This window comes from Procambarus clarkii, chromosome 30 (genome assembly GCF_040958095.1).
Source record: "Procambarus clarkii isolate CNS0578487 chromosome 30, FALCON_Pclarkii_2.0, whole genome shotgun sequence".
Lineage (NCBI taxonomy): Eukaryota > Metazoa > Arthropoda > Malacostraca > Decapoda > Cambaridae > Procambarus > Procambarus clarkii.
Window position 1 is genome coordinate 15526109 of NC_091179.1, and position 27023 is coordinate 15553131.

Here is a 27023-nt window from a genome sequence, read left to right on the forward strand (position 1 = left end):
ATAACTCAGGACTGTAGACGAAAGTTATAACCAAGGACTGTGAACTAAAGTTATAATTCAGGACTGTAGACTAAAGTTATAACCCAGGACTGTAGTCTAAAGTTATAACCCAGGACTGTAAAAAAAAGTTATAACCTAGGACTGTAGACTAAAGTTATAACCAAGGACTGTAGACAAAAGTTATAACTCAGGACAGTAGACTAAAGATATAACCCAGGAAGGACTGTAGACTAAAGTTATAACCCCGGACTGTAGACTAAAGTTATAACCCAGGAGTTATAGACAGAAGGCGTCTGAGGGCCTTCTTCCTCTCCCACTTCCCACTGACGTTTTCCTCGATCTCATTAGACTCTGTGTTGACTCTAACTCTTTCTCTTTCAACGGTAAATATTACACTCAAACTTTCGGTGTCGCTATGGGTTCCCCTCTCTCCCCTGTTCTTGCTAATTTCTACATGGAATACTTCGAAACTGTTCTTCTTCCTTCTATTGATACTCGTCCCTCTTTCTCTCTGGCTTCGCTATGTTGATGACATTTTTGCTTTATGGCCTCATGACCTTAGTCTTTTCCAGCCTTTCCTCGCCTCTCTTAACAATCTGGCTCCTTCTATACATTTCAAAGTTGAGTGGGAATCTAATTCCCTCCTTCCTTTTCTTGATGTTCATGTTCACAGCTCTGTGTCTGGGTTCTCTTTCCCTGTCTACCGCAAACCCATGCACAGTGGCATGTATATTCACTTCTTTTCCTACCATCCTCCTTCTGTTAAGAAAAGTGTCCTCGTCTCTCTCTTCCTCCGCGCTCTGCGCATCAGCGACCCTCAGTTTCTTGATTCTGAAATTGCCTTTATCTACAAATCATTCTCTCGCCTTGGTTACCCTTTGCATTTCATCAACTGTGCCTACTCTCAAGCTAAACGAAATTTCTTTCATCCTAAACCTGCCTCCAACACTAGTAGCACTGTACTATGCCTTCCCTTCATATCTGAACTCAAAACTTTTACCAATACCTTTCGTCCTCTTGACATTAAGCTCTCCTTTCGTCAAACTAACACACTTCGTAGCAATCTAGTTCACACTGCTCCTCCTGCTTCTAATGCTGCTGGTGTCTACTCTATTTCCTGTTCGCCTTGTCCTCCCCAATACTTAGGCGAAAGTGGCCGTACACTGAATGACAGACTTAAAGAACACAAGAGAAGTGTTAAGTCTGCAGACACTAACAATACTCTCTTCTGCCATGTGAGGGATTCTAATCATCCCATTGATTGGTCTTCCTCCAAATTAATCTTTCCTGCCTCTACTCTACACAGACGCCGTCTTGTTGAATCGGCTCTAATACACAACTGTACCCAACATGAACTTGAGTCCTGGCTTTGTTGCTGTGGACTCTTCCCTTTCACAGTATATACTCAAATGTTCTAATCTTTCTAACAAACGTGACCTTACATAAGCTTACCCTTTCCATTTAAATTTCTTTCTCTTTTCTCTCTCTTTTTTTGTTCATTGTCTTCTCCTACGTTCCCTCGTTTTCCTCTTATCATTATTTTCTCCTTCTCTTTCGGTGGTTATAATAGGAACTGCCTCGTATGTGCCAATAGGCCCTCTGTAGTTCCTACCACTAGCCCCTCTACTACACCTTACTTTGCTCCTCATCTCTCGTGCCTATTTATTGCCTGTCTCTACTTCCTCATCATTACGGGCTCACCATAGCCCGTGCTACATGGACACTCCGTCCTGAATAGCTAAATCTTTAACAACAAACATTCCTCATCACAATCGACTTGAGAATGGTCCAGGACGGACCGAAACGTCGTCGTCCCTTCACATTCTAGTGTGTGGTCTGGTCAACATACTTTAGCCACGTTATTGTGACTCATCGCCTGCAACCCAGGAATGCAGACTAAAGTTATTCCTCAGGATTGTAGACTAAAGTTATAACCTGGGATGTAGACTAAAGTTATAACCTAGGCTGTAGACAAATGTTATAACCCAGGACTGCAGACTAAAGTTATAACCGCGGACTGTAGACTAAAGTAATAACTCCGGAATGTAGACTAAATTTATAACCCAGGACAGTAGACTAAAGTTATAACCAAGGAGTGTAGACTAAAGTTATAACCCAGGAGTACAAAATAAAGATATAACCAAGGACTGTAGACTAAAGTTATAACCCAATACTATAGACTAAAGTTATAACCCAGGACTGTAGACTAAAGTTGTAACCCAGGAGTGTAGACTAAAGTTATAACCCAGGACTGTAGACTAAAGTTATAACCCAGGACTGTTGACTAAAGTTATAACCCAGGACTGTAGACTAAAGTTACAACCCAGGACAGTAGACTAAAGTTATAATCAAGGACTGTAGACTAAAGGTATAACCCAGGACTGTAGACTAAAGTTATAACCACGGACTGAAGACTGAAGTTATAACCCAGGATTGTAGACTAAAGTTATAATCCCGGAGTGTAGACTAAAGTTATAATCCCGGAGTGTAGACTAAAGTTATATCCCCGGAATGTAGACTAAAGTTTTAACCCAGGACTGCAGACAAAATTATAACACAGGTCTGTAGACTAAGGTTATAACCCAGTACTGTAGACTAAAATTATAACACCGGAATGTAGACTAAAGTTATAACCCAGGACTGTAGACTAAAGTTATAACCCAGGACTGTAGACTAAAGTTATAACCTAGGACTGTAGACTAAAGTTATAATCCCGGAGTGTAGACTAAAGTTAAAACCCAGGACTGTAGACTAAAGTTATAACCCAGGACTGTAGACTAAAGTTATAACCTAGGACTGTAGACTAAAGTTATAATCCCGGACTGTAGACTAAAGTTATAACCCAGGACTGTAGACTAAAAGTATAACCCCGGACTGTAGACTGAAGTTATAACCCAGGACTGTTGACTAAAATTATAACCAAGAACTGTAGACTAAAGTTATAACCCAGGACTGTAGACTAAAAGTATAACCCCTGACTGTAGACTAAAGTTATAACCCCGGAATGTAGACTAAAGTTATAACCCAGGACTGCAGACTAAAGTTATAACCTAGGACTGTAGACTGAAGTTATAACACAGGACTGTAGACTAAAGTTATTACCCAGGACTGTAGACTAAATTTATAACCCAGGACTGTAGACTAAAGTTATAACCCAGGACTGTAGACTAAAGTTATAACCTAGGACTGTAGACTAAAGTTATAACCCAGGACTGTAGACTAAATTTATAACCCAGGACTGTAGACTGAAGTTATAACACAGGACTGTAGACTAAAGTTATAACCCAGGACTGTAGACTAAATTTATAACCCAGGACTGTAGACTAAAGTTATAATCCAGGACTGTAGACTAAAGTTATAATCCAGGACTGTAGACTAAAGTTATAACCCAGGACTGTAGACTAAATTTATAACCCAGGACTGTAGACTAAAGTTATAACCCAGGACTGTAGACTAAAGTTATAATCCAGGACTGTAGACTAAAGTTATAATCCAGGACTGTAGACTAACCACCAGTTGCATCATCACCACCACCAGAAGCAGCATCACCACCACTAGTATCACCATCACCACCACCAGTATCACCATCACCACCACCAGTATCACCATCACCACCACCAGTAACACCATCACCACCACTAGTATCACCATCACCACCACCAGTAACACCATCACCACCACTAGTATCACCATCACCACCACCAGTATCACCATCACCACCACCAGTATCACCATCACCACCACCAGTAACACCATCACCACCACCAGTATCACCATCACCACCACCAGTAACACCTTCACCACCACCAGTAACACCATCACCACCACCAGTAACACCATCACCACCACCAGTAGCACCATCACCACCACCAGTAACACCATCACCACCACCAGTAACACCATCACCACCACCAGTAACACCATCACCACCACCAGTAACATCATCACCACCACCAGTAGCACCATCACCACCACCAGTAACACCATCACCACCACCAGTAACACCATCACCACCACCAGTAACACCATCACCACCACCAGTAACACCATCACCACCACCAGTAACATCATCACCACCACCAGTATCACCATCACCACTACCAGTAACACCATCACCACCACCAGTAACACCATCACCACCACCAGTAACACCATCACCACCACCAGTAACATCATCACCACCACAAGTAACATCATCACCACCACCACCAGTAACACCATCACCACCACCAGTAACACCATCACCACCACCAGTAACACCATCACCACCACCAGTAACACCATCACCACCACAAGTAACATCATCACCACCACCACCAGTAACACCATCACCACCACCAGTAACACCATCACGACCACCAGTAACACCATCACCACCACCAGTATCACCATCACCACCACCAGTAGCAGCATCACCACCACCAGTAACACCATCACCACCACCAGTAACATCATCACCACCACCAGTAACACCATCACCACCACCAGTAACACCATCACCACCACCAGTAACACCATCACCACCACCAGTAACATCATCACCACCACCAGTATCACCATCACCACTACCAGTAACACCATCACCACCACCAGTAACACCATCACCACCACCAGTAACACCATCACCACCACCAGTAACATCATCACCACCACCAGTATCACCATCACCACCACCAGTAACATCATCACCACCACAAGTAACATCATCACCACCACCACCAGTAACACCATCACCACCACCAGTAACACCATCACCACCACCAGTAACACCATCACCACCACCAGTAACACCATCACCACCACCAGTAACACCATCACCACCACCAGTAACACCATCACCACCACCAGTAACACCATCACCACCACCAGTATCACCATCACCACCACCAGTAGCAGCATCACCACCACCAGTAGCAGCATCACCAGCAATACCACAGGAATATATTCACAGAGAGGGGTACTCCCAACTTCTCCAAGAATTTATACCCAGTTTACCTCAGTGCTGCACTATGGTCGGGAGTACAGTATGTTCACTGGTCGTGTTATACTCAGTGGCGTCAGTCGTGTTATACACAGTGGCATCAGTCATGTTATACACAGTGGCGTCAGTCATGTTATACACAGTGGCGTCAGTCATGTTATACACAGTGGCGTCAGTCATGTTATACACAGTGGCGTCAGTCATGTTATACACAGTGGCGTCAGCCATGTTATACACAGTGGCGTCAGTCATGTTATACACAGTGGCGTCAGTCGTGTTATACACAGTGGCGTCAGTCATGTTATACACAGTGGCGTCAGTCATGTTATACACAGTGGGGCCAGTCATGTTATACTCAGTGGCGTCAGTCATGTTATACACAGTAGTGATCTCACATTCATCGTGAACACACAACACATGCAACACAACAGACTTCAACAAGATCTAACAATTTTCAACAACAAGTCATTGACAATAATTCCTTAATACTCTAAGATCTTCCAGTGAGTTGTCACCGCTATTATAATCTGCCGTGTTTTGTACATATTACCTTACCTTTGTAATTATATCATATCTTCATCAACATTAGTCTTTTATATAGGATAAAAGCCCACACGTATATTTGTGAAATTTATGTAAAGAATTTACACCAAGTCTTTCGCACTCTCTTGAGAGCCTTGTCATGGTCTGAATGTGTTGTTAGGACGAGACTTAACAACGTCTAATGAGGCTGTTATCGATTAATTGATTGATGAAGATTATGCCACTACAAGTGGTGGCACGGGCATGAGTAGCCCGTAGGTAGTAGATGTTTGGGAACAGAGGACAGAATCAGCACAGGCAGCACCGCTCCTGTGCCAGGTAAGCTACGGGCTCACCATAGTCCGTGCTCCTTGGAACTTGTTCCGAGTAGCTGAAGCTATAACAACAACAACAACGACCGAATCAGCATTACGGGCTATTCACGCCCGTGCCACCTCTTGGGTGGCTTAATCTTTATCAATCAAACATCAGAATCAGTAGACCGTGGACTCAGCGTTCGTCAGAAGTAGACGTGTCTGCTCTGCTAGACATCGCTGCCTGCCTACAATACATCCATCGGCACTGCGACCCGCTGATGAGGGTGGCTACAATGCGACACAAATGCTTTCAAGTCAAGACTTCCCTAGTCCATAGTCTCCTGAGACTGATGGATGCCTACTACCCTCCTCGACGACCATGCATTCTCCAAGAGCGACCTTCTGAAGCTCCTCAAAGACGTCGCCGGCATTACACCCATCGACATTGGTCATGGAGTTGATATTGTACTCTATTTCTCGAGCGTGGAGGACCTCGAAAAACTTCAGGAACACGACAGTGAGTTGCGCGAGGTGCACCCCGATATTAACCTTCCACGTCAATTTCTTGCCACAAAATCGGTCTTTATCAGCAAGACCAGCCAGCGGATCACGGACAAGCACTTAGGAGAAGTCCTCGTCAACGTAGAGACAAATAAGACACAGCGGTATTTTCTGGTGCATTCCTTGGTAGTGTCGAAGGCAAGCGTCCAACTATGAAGCTAACCTTCACAACATTAGCCGCGACTACCCGGGGCCAGATTCAAGAAGCAGTTACGCAAGCACTTACGAACCTGTACATCTTTTCTCGATCTTTGGCGGCTTTGTTTACAATTATTAAATAGTTAATGAGCTCCGAAGCACCAGGAGGCTGTTTATAACAATAACAACAGTTGATTGGGAAGTTTTCATGCTTGTAAACTGTTTAATGAATGTAACCAAACCCGTCAAAGATTAAGGAAAGATGGTCACGTTCGTAAGTACTTGCGTAACTGCTCCGTGAATCAGGCCCCTTGCTACCACACAAGGAATGAGCTGTTTTGGCATCAATAACTACCCTACTGAGTGAAGAAGGAACGCATCTACGAGATACAACAGTGCTTCAAGTGCTACGAGTTCTCCTACCCCACCAACAACTGTCAGCATCCCGGCCAGAAGTGCAGAAATATTTGCGCCAAGGACCACCCCTACTCAATCTGCAAGTCAGAAACTCGATGCTGCCTGCTTTGCAAAGATGATCACCCCGCGATTTCCCCCCGCTGCCCTCGCAATAAGAAACCATCAAGAACCAGGATGAATCCAAGAAAGCCGGTTCCCCATTGGGGAACCAAGGACCAACCAACAACCTGATAGTCCCTCGCCTCACGTGATTGCGTTATTCCTGTTCTTATTCTACAAAGAGGCTCGCCAAACAAGATAATCAACGGTTCGTCACGGAACCCAACACATTGTACCTTGCCAACGGCCTGGACTCCATCATCGTCCCTGAAGACTTAGTAGCAAGAATGGCACTAACAAGGTTGGTACATCAACTTGCACGGAAGAGACAACCAGAAAATGTAAGCGAATTGCTAAAATGTTATTTCAATGCTGTACAAACACAGGAAACATCTGTCAGGCTCAACATGTGAAGCATTTCGTTCCAATTTGTTCTACCTGTCATTGATCAGCTGGGTAGCACCTGGAGTACACAGACGGAGACTTACTCGGTGCTGAGCACAGTGTTGATTCTTGTCAAATATTGTGCAACTGAAGACTGAGGAATTGTAACAGGCACATCGCCTAATTTCTTCCTATGCTAAAGATCTGAAACCCAGCCTTGGAAGGGTGAACTGTATCAGTTCAAAGAGAATATGCACTTGAATGTAACTGCAGCCGATAGTGAAATAATGTAGTTTTGCACTACATATGTTAAGCAAATTGTGTCAATTAAACAACCTCTCTTCAGTCTTTCCAAAATTATATATTTCTTTGTGAATGTGCCTTCTCCTGATGCCTTCTCCAACTCTAAAGTAATTAAGAATTACCCGAGGTCAAGACTGAAACACACATAGAGCTACTTTTCCTTGATGTATATATCGAGTCAGAGCATTTGCGCAAATTTCACTGTCAGGAAATTATTCATAATTGCAAATAAAAAATGTCGCAAATTTAAATTTTTTATTTTATCACGTGATTTTTCTAGTTAATTCATTTTGTCCAAGAATACAGTGATGGTTTTTAGGGCAGACATTTTATTTTATATCTAATTTTGGCGGGCCACTGACATGTGCACCTGGAGACGCAAGAGACGCAGCCCACTTCAGCGATGGGTGTACCTGGAGACGCAGCCCACCTCAGCGATGGGTGTACCTGCAGACGCAAGAGACGCAGCCCACCTCACGTACTCAGGGACCCGCGGGACGTGCTGGGTGTCGCGCCAAACTCCAGAATGCCAACACAAGCCCCGGCCGCCCTCGGCAAGGTCACAACTTCCTCCCGTCCGGCCGTGTTTTCCCTGTGACATCACCACTGTTACATTCTGGTGGGTTTCTCTGTGTCGCGTTGACAATGGAGACGACATATGCAGCATACACTCCACTCATATATATAATACTCATACACATACCGTTGAATAACGTAATCCAGTGTTTCCAGTCCGGTGGGTTGCGAAATGTTTTCTGGTGGCATTATATTTAAACCCTCGACAATTAGCAAGTGGCGAGTATCTCGATTAGGAGGTTGTTTTTTCAATTATGAGAGCGTGGCAGGGTGTCGTAGGTCTTTTGTGTATTAGAAAATAGAGCCACGAATCTAAAAAAGTTGAGAAGCACCTAATCGGTTTTACAACACCTGGCCCTAAGGTCTATCACATCTACATTTGAAACTGTGTATGGAGTCAGCCTCCACCACATCACTTCCTAGTGCATTCCATTTACTAATTACTCTGACGCTGAAAAAGTTCTTTCTAATGTCTCTGTGGCTCATTTGGGTACTCAGCTTCCACCTGAGTCCCCTTGTGCGATTGATTGATAAAGATTAAGCCACCGAAGAGGTGACACGGGCATGAATAGCCCGTAACCCCTTGTGCGTGTACCACCCGCGTTAAATCATCCATTCTTGTCTACCCTGTCAATTCCCCTGAGAATCTTGTATGTGGTGATTATGTCTCCCCGAGCTCTTCTGTCTTCCAGCGACGTGAGATGCAGTTCCCTCAACATTTCCTCGTAACTCCTGTATCTTAGTTCTGGGACTAGCCTAGTGGCATACCTCTGAACTTTTTCCAGTTTCGTCTTGTGCTTGACAAAGTACGGGCACCATGCTGGGCCCGCACTCGGAAGGATTGGCCTTACATACGTGGTATACAAGGTTCTGAAGGATTCCTTACACAAGTTTCTGAAGGCAGTTCTGATGTTAGCCAGCCTCGCATACGCCTCCAATGTTATTCTTTTTATGTGGGCTTCAGGAGACAGATTTGGTGTGATATCAACTCCTAGATCTTTCTCTGTCCATTTCGTGTAGGATTTCATCTCCCATTCGGTATCCTGTGTCTGGGCCTCCTGTTTCCTCCACCTAATTTGTGTGTATGTACTCACCTAGTTGTGCTTGCGGGGTTGAGCTCTGGCTCTTTAGTCCCGCCTCTCAACCGTCAATCAACAGGTGTACAGGTTCCTCAGCCTATTGGGCTCTATCATATCTGCACTTGAAACTGTGTATGGAGTCAGCCTCCACCACATCACTTCCTAATGCATTCCATTTGTCAACCACTCTGACACTAAAAAAGTTCTTTCTAATATCTCTGTGGCTCATTTGGGCACTCAGTTTCCACCTGTGTCCCCTAGTGCGTGTGCCCCTTGTGTTAAATAGCCTGTCTTTATCTACCTTGTCGATTACCTTGAGAATCTTGAATGTGTTGATCATGTCCCCCCTAACTCTTCTGTCTTCCAACTAATTGAGGTTTAATTCCCGTAGTCTCTCCTCGTAGCCCATACCTCTCAGCTCGAGTACTATTCTGGTGGCAAACCTTTGAACCTTTTCCAGTTTTGTCTTATGCTTGACTAGATATGGACTCCATGCTGGGGCTGCATACTCCAGGATTGGTCTGACATATGTGGTATATAATGTGTGTGAGTGTGTTCAGGAGATTTGTTATCAACTGAATCATTTAATATGAATTAAATGCTATAAACGACCGAAAATTATCGCATTTACGGACCATGCGGTCATCTACGGCAGTCTGTTACAAGTCATGCAAATACAATATAATAATACATTTATGTATTCAAAGCTGCGCATATCTCAGACAACCAATATGCACTACATTAGTGAATATATAGACACACAGACCCGTGTACAAGTGCATGTATACATGTGCACATGCATGAGCTGTGCAACTACCAAGTGTCCTTGCACAATATCTGCAAAGAACAAAGTATAGAGCTGCACAGCACTCTACAATGCAAGGAGGACCTTGCTAAAATGCAGGTGATTGCATACTAAGTTACGCAGGGCCCCCACGTAAATTACGCAAGGGACCCATGCGTAAGTTACGTCAGTTAGATTAAGCACTGCGTCAGCCTCTGTGGAATCTGACTGTTTTTCCTCGTTACTGACTTCAACACTAACAGGTAATGTCTAGTTACGCAGATCTTCACCTTTACCAACCTTTGGAGGGGCGTAAAGGCGACCACATGATGAAACTCTTTGATGAAACAGTAAATATACATTATTCCTGAATATAGTTCAAGACTACAATAAATTTAAGGAATCACAGCTCGTCCTCTTCAACACAGTCCCTATGTGTTGGTCTCATGCAGCTGTCAGAACTCCGTCTTTATAAATGAAAAACGCTTTAAACACGACTCACCAGCCCGTCCTCCAAACAAAGACCCAAAATTGATTCCATGCACCCGCCAAACCCCCAGGTGTTTATGAATGAAAAACGGTTTACACATGACTCACAACTGATGACGTCTGAACACTTCCGGAACAAACAAGTCCAGAACGCTGACGACTTTTGCTCAGACCACAACGCTGTAAATGCTTCACCCACGTACTACAAACACAAATAATCGCCAACAGAACCTAAACACCTAACCTAACCAGTGCCTGAATATCCACAATATGTTAATATATAATAACTACTTGTGTAAAGGAGGAAATGTAGATACAGTCTCCGTGGTGTAGTGGTAAGACACTCGCCTGGCGTTCCGCGAGCGCTTTGTCATGGGTTCGTATCCTGGCCGGGGAGGATTTAATGGGCGCAAATCCTTAACTGTAGCCTCTGTTTAACGCAACAGTAAAATGTGTACTTGGATGAAAAAACGATTCTTCGCGGCAGGGGATCGTATTCCAGGGACCATAGGATTAAGGACTTGCCCGAAACGCTACGCGTACTAGTGGCTGTACAAGAATGTAACAACTCTTGTATATATCTCAAAAAAAAAAAAAAAAAAAAAAAAAAGATGTTTATCTCTCAGAATGTTTGGTAATATGTTTATTGTTTGGGATGTGTTTATATGTATGTAGGGAGCCGGTCGGCCGAGCGGACAGCACGCGGGACTTGTGATCCTGTGGACCTGGGTTCGATCCCAGGCACCGGCGAGAAACAATGGGCAGAGTTTCTTTCACCCTATGCCCCTGTTACCTAGCAGTAAAATAGGTACCTGGGTGTTAGTCAGCTGTCACGGGCTGCTTCCTGGGGGTGGAGGCCTGGTCGAGGACCGGGCCGCGGGGACACTAAAAGCCCCGAAATCATCTCAAGATAACCTCAAGATAACACGATGTACTGAACGGGTTGAGAATATCTTGAGCTACCTCATCCCTTTGTGTGTATTTTACATCAATAAACTTATTTCAATTTCAATTTCAAATATATAATAACATTAATTTATATTTAAGAAGAGTTCTTTTTTGAATGAATAGAATGTTAAAATTGATGAATGCGTTTTGAGGGTCGACTACTGGATGGAATGGACTTGGTCCAAAGATAGGTTGGTAAACGCTTAACTCGCGTATTTTGGGCTGAACGGTAGAGTGACAGTCTGGCTTCATGCAGGTCGACGTTCAATCCCCGGCCGTCCAAGTGGTTGGGCACTATTCCTTCCCTCCGTCCCATTCCAAATCCTTATCCTGACTCCTTCCTAGTGCTACATAGTCGTAATGGCTTGGCGCCTTCTCCTTATAGTTGCCTTCTTTCCTTCCTCTAATCATCCAATTGATTGGTCTTCCTCTAAAATAATCTATCCTGCCTCTACTCTACCCAGACGCCGTCTTGTTGACACGTCTCTGATACACAACCTTCCCAACATGAACCTGAGTCCTGGCTTTGTTGCTGTTGACTCTTCCCTTTCACAGTACATACTCTGATGATCTAACCTTAGTAACAAACGTGACCTAATATAAGCCTACCCTCTTTTATTTTTCTTATCCATCTCTTATTCTTACCTTATCCAAATCTACCTTCATCCCATTATTACACTTATCCCATTCATTCCTTTAATTTATTTTTACCTTTTGCCTTACTCTCACCTTCTTCTAGGAATTACCTTTTTCTCTTACCTGCTCCTCACATCACTCTTTCCTCATTTATTGCAAGTTCCTTCCCATTACGGCACAGCACCGCTCCTGTGCCAAGTAAGTCCATTACGGGCTCACCATAGCCAGTGCTACTTGCCCCGCTCCTGTGCCAGTTAAGTTACGGGCTCACCATAGCCCGTGCTACTAGGAACTTGTTCCGAGTAGCTGAATTTATAACAACAACAACCCATTACGGGAAGGAACTTTGCACGGCCAGCATACAGGCGTACTGGAGACTGGGAGGACTAGTATCATCAACCCAAACTGAGCTGTTTGCCATACAACAGGCATTCGCATATGTGATTGCACAAAACACTCAAAATTCAATCATACACACAGACTCAAAAGCTGCACTTCAAATACTAGGACAAAAACAGTGGAAAGATAACGTGGAAATAACTACCACCATTTTGTAAGCCATCACCTGGCTTAATCTGTACTAATCAATCTGTCTCTCTACACAAAGAAATCACATTATCGTGTTGATTCAATGAAGAAATCCACAGAAGTCATAATGAGGGTTCGAACCCATGCGCTGGGTGTTCCCAGATACACGCTTTAGTCAACTGCACCTCGACGTGGTCAAATAATTGTTCATTGATATATCACGATAATGGGATTTCTGTGTGTAGTGAAAGAGCAGCGTCAGAGGTCGCACTACTGGACGACAGAGCCACAGTGCTGGGGGGGGGGGGGATTGTGTGAGACACCGGTTAGGCTTCAGTAGAAGCCTGGGGATCCTGGTGGGTCAAGTAGTATCCCAGGCAGCAATTCTATTACCAAGTCGTGGCGCCGTTAACTAGAGCGCACATGGGAACACTCAGCGCATAGGTTCGAACCCTCATTACGGGGTCCTGTAGCTTTGTTCAATCTACTATGTTCTCTCTTAACCCCCCAATGTACCTTCTTGTATATAAATAAATCAATAAATAAATCTCTCCCTCACACACGACCTGATAATGGTCCAGAACGGACAGAAACGTCGTCGTCTCTCCATCTTCTGACGTGTGGTTGGTCATCACATCTTCAGCCACCTTACTGTCTTCCTCAAATAGGTTGTTAGCACCAGGCTATCTCCGGGCCAACTGCCACACCTTAGGTTACAACGGGTTTAACTCAATTACGTCAAAGTCAATTACTTTAATATTCCATCTATTCTTAAGTTTATAAGCACCTCTAGGGCGTGTTCAGAGAGGTCAGTGCGTATTACCGTACATTAAACCCACTGGATATGATGCAGCTGCTTACATGGCTTCGTCTGCCAGCGCTTCCTGGCCCCCGACCCGGCACGCCCCAGTCTGCGTCACCTGCCACACCTAGCTGCGTCATGCTTCAGTCTGCGTCACCTGCCACACCCAGCTGCGTCATGCTTCAGTCTGCTTCACCTGCCACACCTAGCTGCGTCATGCTTCAGTCTGCGTCACCTGCCACACCCGGCTGCGTCATGCCCCAGTCTGGGTCCTGAACCATCTCCCCGCTCCCTCCAGAACCATCTCCCCGCTCCCTCCAGAACCATCTCCCCGCTCCCTCCAGAATCATCTCCCCGCTCCCTCCAGAACCATCTCCCCGCTCCCTCCAGAACCATCTCCCCGCTCCCTCCTGAACCATCTCCCCGCTCCCTCCAGAACCATCTCCCCGCTCCCTCCAGAACCATCTCCCCGCTCCCTCCAGAACCATCTCCCCGCTCCCTCCAGAACCATCTCCCCGCTCCCTCCAGAACCATCTCCCCGCTCCCTCCTGAACCATCTCCCCGCTCCCTCCTGAACCATCTCCCCGCTCCCTCCAGAACCATCTCCCCGCTCCCTCCTGAACCATCTCCCCGCTCCCTCCAGAACCATCTCCCCGCTCCCTCCAGAACCATCTCCCCGCTCCCTCCTGAACCATCTCCCCGCTCCCTCCAGAACCATCTCCCCGCTCCCTCCAGAACCATCTCCCCGCTCCCTCCAGAACCATCTCCCCGCTCCCTCCAGAACCATCTCCCCGCTCCCTCCTGAACCATCTCCCCGCTCCCTCCAGAACCATCTCCCCGCTCCCTCCAGAACCATCTCCCCGCTCCCTCCAGAACCATCTCCCCGCTCCCTCCTGAACCATCTCCCGGCTCTATAACCAGTAACATCCCAATCCAACGTAAATTTCTTAGCGTATAGATTCTCATGTTGCAATTCTTGAACCCATTTTGTTACATCTTCGCTGAGATGCTGTACTGTTACACCATATACACCACCAGACCGTTGATGTAATTACCTACTCATCCTGTAGTTACAGCTGTAACTCAGCTGTAACGAGCGCAGCTCTCATCCTGTAACTACAGGATGAGAGCTGCGCTCGTGGTGTTCCGTCTTCCCAGCATATATTTTAAAACACCTTATTGCGGCAGGCCAGAACACTGTTTATGCTTGGGACAGTAACAAGAGATTCCTCGGGTGGGACTCGATATTCAGATCTAAGAACACGAGGCAGTCGCTCTATCAAGTGTACTACGGCATCCCACACTATTTGGGATTAAATTAAAGTTTCCTACAAAGCCATTAACACGTATAGTCTTGTACTCGCGTAGTTGTACTTGCGAGGGTTGAGTTTTGGCTCTTTGGTCCCGCCTCTCAACTGTCAATCAACTGGTGTACAGATTCCTGAGCCTACTGGGCTCTATCATATCTACATTTGAAACTGTGTATGGAGTCAGCCTCCACCACATCACTGCCTAATGCATTCCACCTTTTAACTATTCTGATGCTGAAAAAGTTCCTTCTAACGTCCCTGTGGCTCATTTGGGTACTCAGTTTCCACCTGTGTCCCCTTGTTCGCGTACCACTCGTGAAAATGTGTATGTTAAACTGCGTAACAAGCTTATTAAGACTATAACTTGCTTAGCTAAATGTATTTTGGGGTTTCTGAGGCAACAATGTGTCTATATAACATTTTCAACTACCGATCATACAATAGAAATACAGTGCATCATAAATGAACTAAACCAACAAATAAACAAATCCTCAAGGGCCGTGACGAGGATTCGAACCTACGTTTGAGAGGATCCCAGACGCTGCCTTAATCGACTGAGCTACGGCATGGTCAAAAGAATTGCAACCAGAAGTTCTTGAACTTACTTGAATCCTGCGGCCTCTCCGAGACACAAACCAGAGTTTTACACAATTCCACAAGGGCCTCGTCACGGCCCTTGTGGATTTGTTCATTTGATGCATCACGCTATTGTGATTTCTGTGTGTAATGAAGTAAGGGCGAAGAGGTAGAACAACTTATTGATAGTGCTCGAGTGCATGGGGGATTTGTGTAAAACCCTGTTTTGTGTCTCGAAGAGGCTGAAAGATTCAAGTAAGTTCAGTAGAACTTCTGGTTGAAATTCTTTTAACCATTTCATAGCTTAGTCGATTAAGGCAGCGTCTGGGATCCTCTCGGACGTAGGTTCGAACCCTCGTCACGGCCCTTGTGGCTTTGTTCATTTGAAGCATCACGTACGCTATTGTGATTTCTGTGTGTAATGAACTAAACCATCTTTCCTATTTTCAGAGGCTGCTGAGAAATATATGCAAATCTCTCTGAATTAATCCCATGAAATAATAAGAACATTAGCTGCCAAGCTAATCATTATAATATTTTATTTACGTAAAATAAAAATACAGAGGATCTGGTTCCACTTTGATTCGTATAGTAGGCCAGGGATTGGCCTACTATATCGAACATTTATCTTATTATTAGGTTATAATCTAATAATTACATGAAGTCTTTCGGGACCACATATTTGTACATTAGTGTGCAGCTTAATTTATTTATTCATTTATTTATTTATTTATTTATTTATTTATTTATTTATTTACTAGCTGTACCCGGCCACGCATTGCTGTGGCTTAGCATCGCATGTGCGTTGCTGAGCTACAGTATATCCTTTCCCTGTCTCCCAGTCCTCCCCACCATTCCCCCCTCCCTCATCGCCTCATCCTCTCAACCATTCCCCACTCCCCGTCCCCTCGTCCTCCACACCAGTACCCCCCTCCCCCGTCCCGTTGCCCCCCCCCCACCATCCCCTCGTCCTCCTCACCAGTACCCCCCTCCCCCGTCCCTTTGTCCCCCCCCCCACCATCTCCCACTCCCCCATCCCCTCGCCCTTCCTACTATTCCCTCCTCCCCCATCCCCTTGTCCTCCCCACCATTCTCCATTCCCCTGTCCCCTCGTCCCCACCATCCCCAACTCCCACATCTCATCCTTCCCACCATTCCCCCTCCCCCTCTCCTGTCCCCTCGTTCTCCCCAACATCCCCCATCTTTTGATGGGAACATTTGATGGGAACATCAAATCATCTGATGTTCCCATCAGAAAATTGGGAACATCAAATCATCTGATGTTCCCATCAGAAAATTGGGAACATCAAATCATCTGATGTTCCCATCAGAAAATTGGGAACATCAAATCATCTGATGTTCCCATCACTGAAATATTAGAAAAACAGCTAAAAAAGCGAAATGAAAAAAAAATGAAAAAATACAAAAATAAACTATACTCACGAAATGAGTCAACCAAATGAGTATGGTAAACAACGCAGCTCAATTCCAACGCAATGTCACACTGAATAATTAAATCAAAATGAAAATAAATCGAAATATAAGAAAATTCAATTTCTCAATGCAATCTAAAACCTTGAAATGGAATCGTACCATATGTAGTATAGCGTGTGTTGCTCATACATGCAACAGATGGCCTGGTAGAGGCCTGGTAGCCTGGTGGATACCGTGCAGGACTCGTAATTCTGTGGCGAGGGTTCGATTTCTGCACCAAGCAGAAACAAATGGGTAAAGTTTCTTTCACCCTAAATGCCCCTGTTGCAGTAAATGTCCCTGTCCCCTGTCCCCTCGCCCTGAATGCCCCTAGCAGTAAATAGGTACCTTGGAGTTAGTCAGCTGTCACGGGCTGTTTCCTGGTGTGTGTGTGTGTGTGTGGTGTGGAGGAAAAAAAAGTAGTTAGTAAACAGTTGAGAGGCGGGCCGAAAGAGCAAAGCTCAACCCCTGCAAACATAACTAGGTGAATACAGATGCGCTGTTTTTCAAAAAAAGCATGTTTTTTTCTGTCACAGGTGTGGCATCTATACTTATACTTACGAAATGAACGGTATGGTAAACAACACAGCTCAATTCCAGTGCAATGTCACACAAAATAATTAAATCAAAATGAAAATAAATAGAAACCTATGAAAATTCAATTTATCAATGCAATCGGAAACACTGACATGGTATCATAACATATTTAGTGTAGTGTGTGTTGCTGTTACGTGCAACAGATGGTGCATTTTTTTTTTTTAAAGCATGTTTTTACCTGTCACATGGGTGGCATCTATATTGAAGGTATTTAGAAGCACGCGTGTATTCGAATGGAACGTTATTTCACAATTTCAAAGCAATTGGTGAAGAACTTTAGGAGATTAGCGTTATAAACGCTATGTTGTTGTTTTAGATACATAGCTTAATCCAACTATAGTTCACAGTGAATATAATGTATAGTAAGAAAATAACGAGGTAATGATACAAAATTCCCTTCCCAGGACTACCCCCAGACACACTGTGCAGTTCTTAGGAATAAAACTGAAACCTCGTAAATATTCTCAAGTGAAATAAACTTATCGTTTTCTTTTACAGCGCGATAGTATTAAAGAAAACGATATTCTCATCTGGATTTACAACATGATCGACGAGGCTGCCAGGGTCGACTTCGAATTTTTCCTCAAAGATGGTTGTATTCTTTGCAAGTAAGTAAAGCTACTTCAATTTTGTTCAGACTTATTAACATATTTATTCAGACGTGTTAGTGGTTTTTCAGAAATATAAACATACTAATCTTATGTAATCTCACCAACCCATAATTGTACCTTCCTGTAAATAAAAATTATTATCATACCACTAGACTTGGTTTTAAGGGAAAGGATTATCTCATTAACATCAGTGGAATTTGCACGCGTTAGGTACAGAGACTGTGGATAGTTACCTGTAAGAAAGTCCTGAACATCAGTACTGGAAGATGGAATATCATTTGCAAGGGATGACCCAATGGAAGAGAAGAACCTATTGAACTCAATAGCAGTATCAGAGGCTGTAAGCTGACCATCGTTATTGGACAGGAGTATTGGTTTGTTATTTAAAATCTTCTTTGATCCCAATATTTGTGAAATTGTACTCCATGTTTTCTTAATGTTGCCCTTTGTTTGGGTAAATTTATCTTCGTAGTATTTAGTTTTGGCTCTTGTAATTATTTTAGATAGCAATGACGAGTAATTCTTTGAAAATTCTTTGGAGACGATTCCTGACCGATACTTCTTGTCAAGGTCATGTTTTTAATTAATGGATTTAAGTATCCTTTGTAAGCCAAGGATTGTTTAGCCTTTTAGTTGTGACTTGTTTCGTTAGCATAGGACAGTGGGTGTTATAAAGGCTGAGAGTTTTTTGAAGAAAAGATTGCACTTTTACTGTGTTAGATAATGTTCCATTGGTGTGTCAGGCATTTTTCCACGGTACTGACATTTCCTCTCATCTTCCAGAACCTGTAAGCCTATTTCTCATCCACATGGGTATCCAAGCCTGATGCGATGTAAGTGTAATTCTGTTGTTCTACTGCTCCCTTTCATCAAACTAAGTGGTTCGTAGTTAGTTGAATTCTTGTACCAACCCGCAGATCCTGATGTTTCAACTGCTATGTTGTGGTCAATGTACATCTTTTGCATTGCTCTGTTTCTAATTACTTTCTTAATCTGTGATAGACTCTGTGGCATGTAAATGTCTACATTTCTTCTCTTAGTTGCAAGTTTTGCAGCTTCATCTGCAATGTCATTTCCTATTATTCCCACATGACTTGGCACCCAGTTGATAAGTACCCAACGGCCTTGACGTTTGAGCGTTTGCATTAATGATATGACATTTGTGATCAGATGGATGTTATCACGTATGTGTTCTTGTTGCAAGGTTTCAATGGCAGTTCTCGAATCTGTATGTATGATAACATGTTGGCGGTGTTTAGGAGGAGGTGACCACTCGTTACAGGAAAAAATATCAAATAGTCAAACCACTGGCTAAATATCTCCAGTCGACCAACAAACTGGACCACATTTGACCCGTGCCACATTTCTGTCTGGCGCCGCCAACAGCCAAACACAGAAAACAACTGCCTCGTCGCAACACCATGGATCAGCTGACGCTATAAACACAACATCCCGTCCTACAATACGGCAAGTCTTCCTCTACCATACATTTCTGCTTTAGCCGCCGCTCCTCTATCTATATACAGCACAGCGCAACAAACACTTTTGAAACTCTTATCATTCTCAACATAGACGCGCCTCCCTACATTTGTACTGGTGCTGTCATCGGGAGGATAAACCCTTCATGCAAACTGCACCTACTATCAAAAAGAAGAAGTATTTGTGAAATTTATGTAAGGAATTTACAGGGCTTCCGTTACCTGTGGTAGGTTGCTACAGGAGCCGGATCTCTCAGCCCTAACCACTCCGTTACCTGTGGCAGGTTGCTACAAGGGGCGGATCTCTCAGCCCTAAGCATTCCCCGTATAAACACTGTGAACAAGAGCTCGGTCATGATCTCACACACTACATTATTGAGTGTCTAGCCAATAGACCTTTCAGACCTGTCGGTATGAGGTACCTGGTCATTTGTAATTACTTTACTCACTCTGGTGTCCAACAGAATATCCACAAACTGCATCCAATGTTTGCAAGTGCAGGATACTGATTATATCCCGCCCCTGCTTAACTAACCATCCAATGATGGTTTTACGAGAATGTAAGAACATCAGTGCTATGTACTCTCATAAACCCAATGTATCTTCTTGTATATATATTTAAGCGGTGCTGCCAATCACCGGGAAGCAGCTAAGTCTCGTAAATACAGAGATCTTGATCACCACTACAATTTTGTCCCCATTGCCTCAGAGACACTTGGTGCCTGGGGTAAAAGTGCTGCTAGTTTTTTGAAGGAGTTGGGGTCCAAGCTAATTAAAGCAACTAGAGACCCCAGGAGTCGCCAGTTTCCTAATTCAGCGCCTTAGTGTGGCGATCCAGAGGGGGAAATGCACACTGCATCCATGATTCCTGCCCGGCATCTGAGGAGCCGGAGGAGCTCTACAACCTGTGACAAGTAGCCTTGTACCCTGCATGAAACCAATATTGTAACACTTTTTGTGAAATAAAGTTTTAAATAAAATAAAATGACAAAATAAATAAATTATCCTCGAATATGGTGGATTTCTTAGCATTTCATAGCTAGGGCTTGACACAATATAATCCTTCATATACCTTAGTCTAGGGGAGCTGTATAAATGCAGATGTACCAAATTATGGCAATACAAATCATAAAATAAGTTCAGACATGAGCTTATTTTATGATTTTTCAGGAATCAGATGAGACATGATTCTTTCCTTACACACACACACACACACACACACACACACACACACACACACACACACACACACACACACACACACACACACACACACACACACAGGACACAGGTGGAAACTGAGTGCCCAAATGAGCCACAGAGGTATTAGAAAGAACTTTTTAAGTGTCAGAGTGGTTAACAAATGGAATGCATTAGGAAGTAATGTGGTGCAGGCTGACTCCATACACAGTTTCAAGTGTAGATATGATAGAGCCCAATAGGCTTAGGAACCTGTACACCTGTTGAGTGACGTTTGAGAGGCGGGACCAAAGAGCCAGAGCTCAACCCCCACAAGCACAACTAGGTGAGTACAACTAGGTGAGTACACACACACACACACACACACACACACACACACACACACACACACACACACACACACACACACACACACACACACACACACACACACACACACACATACACACACACACAAATGAGTGCCCAAATGAGCCACAGAGATATTAGAAAGAACTTTTTTAGTGTCAGAGTGGTTGACAAATGGAATGCATTAGGGGGTGATGTGGTGGAGGCTCACTCCATACACAGTTTCAAGTGTAGATATGACAGAGCCCGTTAGGCTCAGGAATCTGTACACCTGTTGATTGAAGGTTGAGAGGCGGGACCAAAGAGCCAGAGCTCAACCCCCGCAAACACAACTAGGTGAGTACAACTAGGTGAGTACACACACACACACCAAACCTGTCTCCTGAAGCCCACATAAAAATATTTACATCTGTGGCATTCGCGTGGCTGGCTAACATCAGAACAGCGTTCAGGAACCTGTGTAAGGAATCATTCAGAACCTTGTACACAGCATATGTAAGACCAATCCTGGAGTATGCGGCCCCAGCATGGAGCCCGTACCTTGCCCAGCACAAGATGAAGCTGGAAAAAGTTCAGAGGCATGCCACTAGGCTAGTCCCAGAACTAAGAAGCATGAGTTACGAGGAAAGACTGTGGGAAATACACCTCACGACGCTGGAAGACAAAAGAGTTAGAGGAGACATGATCACTACCTACAAAATTCTCAGAGAAATTGACAGGGTAGATAAGGATAAACTTTTTAACGCGGGTGATACGCGAACAAGGGGACACAGGTGGAGACTGAGTACCCAAATGAGCCACAGGGACGTTAGAAAGAACTTTTTCAGTGTCAGAGTAGTTAACAGGTGAAATGCATTAGGCAGTGATGTGGTGGAGGCTGACTCCATTCAGTTTGAAATGTAGATATGATAGAGCCCAGTAGGCTCAGGAATCTGTACATCAGTTGATTGACGGTTGAGAGGCGGGACCAAAGAGCCAGAGCTCAACCCCCACAAGCACAATTAGGTGAGAACACACACACACGCGCGCGCGCGCACGCGTGTGGTAGGGCCAGGTAGCCTGGTGGATAGCGCGCAGGACTAATAATTCTGTGGCGCGGGTTCGATTCCCACACCAGGCAGAAACAAATGGGCAAAGTTTCTTTCACCCTGAATGCCCCTGTTACCTAGCAGTAAATAGGTACCTGGGAGTTAATCAGTTGTCACGGGCTGCTTCCTGGGGTGTGTGTATGGTGGGTAAAAAAAGTAGTTAGTAAACAGTTGATTGACAGTTGAGAGGCGGGCCAAAAGAGCAAAGCTCAACCCCCGCAAACACAACTAGGTGAATACAGTTTGTGAATACACACAAACACACACACTGTTCGAAGAAGGGTTAAAGTACTCGAGAAAGGGAACTGAAAGCAAAAGGCTAGTATTCCGTTAGGGAAACTATGAGGAGATGAGAAAATTCCTAACTGATATAACATGGGAAACAGAGCTAAGGGGAAAGACGGCCCAAGACAGGATGGAATACATCACACAGAAGTGTAAGGAGGCAGCAGGAAAGTTTATCCCAACCCAAAAGGTAAAAAAAGAAATGCAGATAAGAAACTCATGGTTTAATCAGAGATGTAAGCTAGCTAAGCAAGAAAATAAAAGAGCGTGGAGAAACTATAGAAATAACAGGACACTTGAGAGCAGAGAAGGATACCAGAGAGCCAGGAATGAATACGTCAGGGTGAGAAGAGAGGCAGAAGGGCAATATGAAAACGACATAGCAAGCAAGGCAAAGGCTCAACCTAAATTGCTGCACAGCCACATCAGGAGAAAGACAACAGTAAAGGAACAGGTAATGAAACTGAGAATAGGGGCAGACAGATTCACTACAAACGACAATGAAGTGTGCGAGGAACGCAATAAGAAATTCCAGGAAGTCTTCACATTAGAGCAAGGAGAAGTTCCAGAAATAAGAGAAGGAATAGTTAACCAGGCACCACTAGAGGAATTTGAGATTACCAGTGGGGATGTGAGGAAGCTTTAGCTAGAATTGGATGTGACAAAGGCTATAGGCCCGGATGGAATATCGCCATGGATACTAAAGGAAGGAGCAGAAGCCCTGTGCCTGCCACTCTCCATGGTATATAATAAATCACTGTATAATAATGTATAATAAATCACTGGTAACAGGTGAACTGCAAAAAATTTGGAAGACAGCAAACGTAGTCACGATATACAAGGGGAATAGACAGGAGGCACTGAACTACAGGCCATAGTCCCTAACTTGCATACCATGCAAGTTATTGGAAAAAATTGTGCGAAAAAAGCTAGTGGAACATCTGGAGCGAAGGAACTTTGTGACACAACACCAACATTGTTTCAGGGATGGCAAGTCATGCCTCACAGGATTAATTGAATTCTAGGACCAGGCAACAAGAATCAGACAAGAAAGGATGGGTGGGCAGACTGCATATTTTTGGATTGCCAGAAAGCCTTTAACCCAGTACCACACCAGAAACTAGTGCAAAAGCTGAAGATGCAGGCAGGAGTGAAAGGGAAGGTACTCCATTGGATAAGGGAGTACCTAAGTAACGGAAGACAGCGAGTCACTGTGAGGGGTGAGGTCTCAGATTGGCGAGACCCCCACACAGGAAGTGGAAACTCTGCGGGACCCCACTGGTCCCGCAGGGTTTAGTCCTTGGACCCATACTGTTTCTTATATATGTAAATGATCTTCCAGAGGGTATAGAATCATTCCTCTCATTGTTTGCTGATGATGCAAAAATTATGAGGAGGATTAAGACGGAGGAAGACAGTATGAGACTACAAGATGACCTAGACAGACTGAATGAATGGTCCAACAAATGGCTACTAAAGTTCAACCCGAGTAAATGGAAGATAATGAAATAGGCAGTGGAAACAGGAGGCCAGACACAGGATACAGAATGAGAGAAAAAGTCCTTTATGAAACGGACTCGAGAAAGATCTAGTTGATATCACACCAAACCTGTCTCTTGAAGCCCACATCAAAAGAATAACATCTGCGGCGTATGCGAGGCTGGCTAACATCAGAATTGCCTTCAGAATGATTCACAACCTTGTACACCACATATGTAAGACCAATCCTGGAGTATGCGGCCCCTGCCTGGAGCCCGTACCTTGTCAAGCACAAGGCGAAGCTTGAAAAAGTTCAGAGGTATGCCACTAGGCAAGTCCCAGAACTAAAAGGCATGAGTTTCGAGGAAAGGCTGAGGGAAATGCACCTCACGACATTGGAAGACAGAAGAGTAAGGGGACACATGATCACTACCTACAAAATTCTCAAAGGAATTGACAGGGTAGATAAAGATAAACTGTTTAACGCGGTTGGTACGCGATCAAAGGGACACAGGTGGAAACTGAGTACCCAAATGAGCCACAGGGACGTTAGAAAGAACTTTTTCAGTGTCAGAGTAGTTAACAGATGGAATGCATTAGGCAGTGATGTGGTGGAGGCTGACTCCATACATAGTTTCAAATGTAGATATGATTTTTATCTATTTATTTATATTCAAGAAGTTACATTGGGGGTTAACAGAGAATATAGAAAATAAGTTGAATAACCATTCTTGTAAAGCCAGTAGCACGCATAGCGTTTCGGGCAAGTCCTTAAACTAACAGAAATTGTTTTTGATAAATTAACAATAAAACTGATAAAAAATGTTTGGAGGTATTTTACAGCTTTTCTTTACAGTTACAGATAATTTTAAGTAGAATAATTACAGTAAAATCAACAAAAAAATGTTTTCAGGTAATTTGAAGAAATTTTGACACAAAAGCAGATCAGAATAATTCACAATAATAACAATACACAATAAAAAAAACAAGGATTACTAGGTACATGAGAATAGCATTTCAGGGTTATACATTGACTGGTTCACTGAAGCACAATATGAGGATCATTTCAAGGAAAAGTTTCAAGGAATAATGCAGTAGAAAATGCACTCAATACAACAAACATGATATCAGATGATATCTAAGATTACAATGGTAAAGTAATATGGCTTAGGTACAAATATTGGGGGATTGAGTAGCACTAGATAGAACCCAGTAGGCTCAGGAATCTGTACACCAGCTGATTGACAGTTGAGAGGCGGGACCAAAGAGTCAGAAGTCAACAGTCGCAAGCACAACTAGGTGAATACAACTAGGTGAGTACACACACACACACACAACTTTTAGTAGAAAGAACTTTTTCCGTGTCAGAGTAGTTAACAGATGGAATGCATTAGGCAGTGATGTGGTGGAGGCTGACTCCATACACAGTTTCAAATGTAGATATGATAGAGCCCAGTAGGCTCAGGAAACTGTACTCCAGTTGATTGACAGTTGAGAGGCGGGACCAAAGAGCCAGAGCTCAACACCCCCCCCCCCCTGCAAGCAAAACTAGGTGGGTGAGTACACACACACACATGACGTACCTCACCGCACGTACGAACGTGCCGGAAGTACGGTCAGACATCAGTCACTAGCGCAATATTTTGAATTTAATTCAATATAATATTTCTAACCAGAAGCCTAGCACTGAGACACGCAGAGGTGGCTTGGCGCCAACATGGTAACCGTTTGCGAATGGTTGAAAAAAAAACATGTTCATCTGTGCTCGGATATGCATGTATATTACTGCTACTCATAAGAATCATTAAGTTTTCATAACCAGGAACGAAAATACAATTTATGAACCGTTTACACCGCTGCGGGTAATGGAAGACATTCTTGAGAGCAGAGGTGACATTCTTGAGAGCGCGGTCTGCTTGCTGAGGATATTTTTGTAGTCGAGTGCCTTGGCTCGGTTTCCCTCATTCTTAGTTTGTTCTTCATTTGTGTCCTTGGTATTTACTTTCGATTCAAGGTTTCTTGACTTTTATGTTTACGTATTATTGTCATCAGAGAATATATATTCACTGTATATAAGGAACTATAACAAACTCTATCTCCAGACAACACACAGCCCCTCTATATAAGTTCCTTAACATGCCAAACATACACTCACTCTACACATTCTCATGTATTATTTACTTGTACAAAACCTTGTTCCTAAATGCTAATCTTGATCTGATCGTTTCCTTGACAGATGTAATAGAACCCATGAGCACCACACCAGAAATAAATATCACTTTGATATCACCAGAGTCAAACTAAATCTGTGTAAACACTTCATGCAAATAAAGACACTCAGTCTATAGAACTCACTTCCTAATGAATTAACAATTGTCCAACCTATGCCTTATTAAAAAAAAAAGTACCTAATTTCATCCTCATAGTTTCCTACCTTGTGCTTCAAACTCACACTGTATCTTGTACTACCCTCTTCCCCAACATAATATACTTAAGACATATCTTCACCAGTGTAATCACCTTTGTTAATATATATTGTAGTTTTTTTTATATAAAAACCTTGCTACAATGTACCCTTTCAGCTTACCTGATATGTTGGAATAAGGACCTTCCTGAAATAGTTTGCGTGTTAGTGGTTGGAATTAATGGTGGAATTAGTGGTTGGAATGGAGTTAGTGTGTTGGAATAAGGACCTTACTGAAATAGTTTGCGTGTTAGTGGTTTAACAAGGATGTACAAATACCAATCCTATGTAATCTCCCCAATCCATTGTACCTTCCTGTGAATAAAAATTATTATTATTATTATATTACCAATATTGCCAGTTTTTACCATGAATGTTAAAGGCAGTGAACTAGCATGATAGTCACAATGTGTAGCTAATTAAAGTGTTCTTATTATCTGTAATGAACACGTGAATCTTAATTTCCAGAACACAAGGCAATTCCAGTTGCTAAAATTTCGTATATGCGTTATATCTGGTCTATTAATTGCCGCCATACCTAGATTAATTT

General features: G+C 43.6%; 1 protein-coding gene across 1 annotated transcript in view; it reads left to right on the forward strand.

Moving 5' to 3' along the window:
- Positions 1-27023, forward strand: part of LOC123765492 (myophilin) — a 41423-nt gene that overhangs the window by 5762 nt on the left and 8638 nt on the right. The window contains exon 2 of the mRNA XM_045754112.2: positions 18019-18128. Within this exon, the coding sequence (XP_045610068.1) occupies positions 18019-18128 (110 nt within the window). The remainder of the gene's footprint in view (positions 1-18018; positions 18129-27023) is intronic.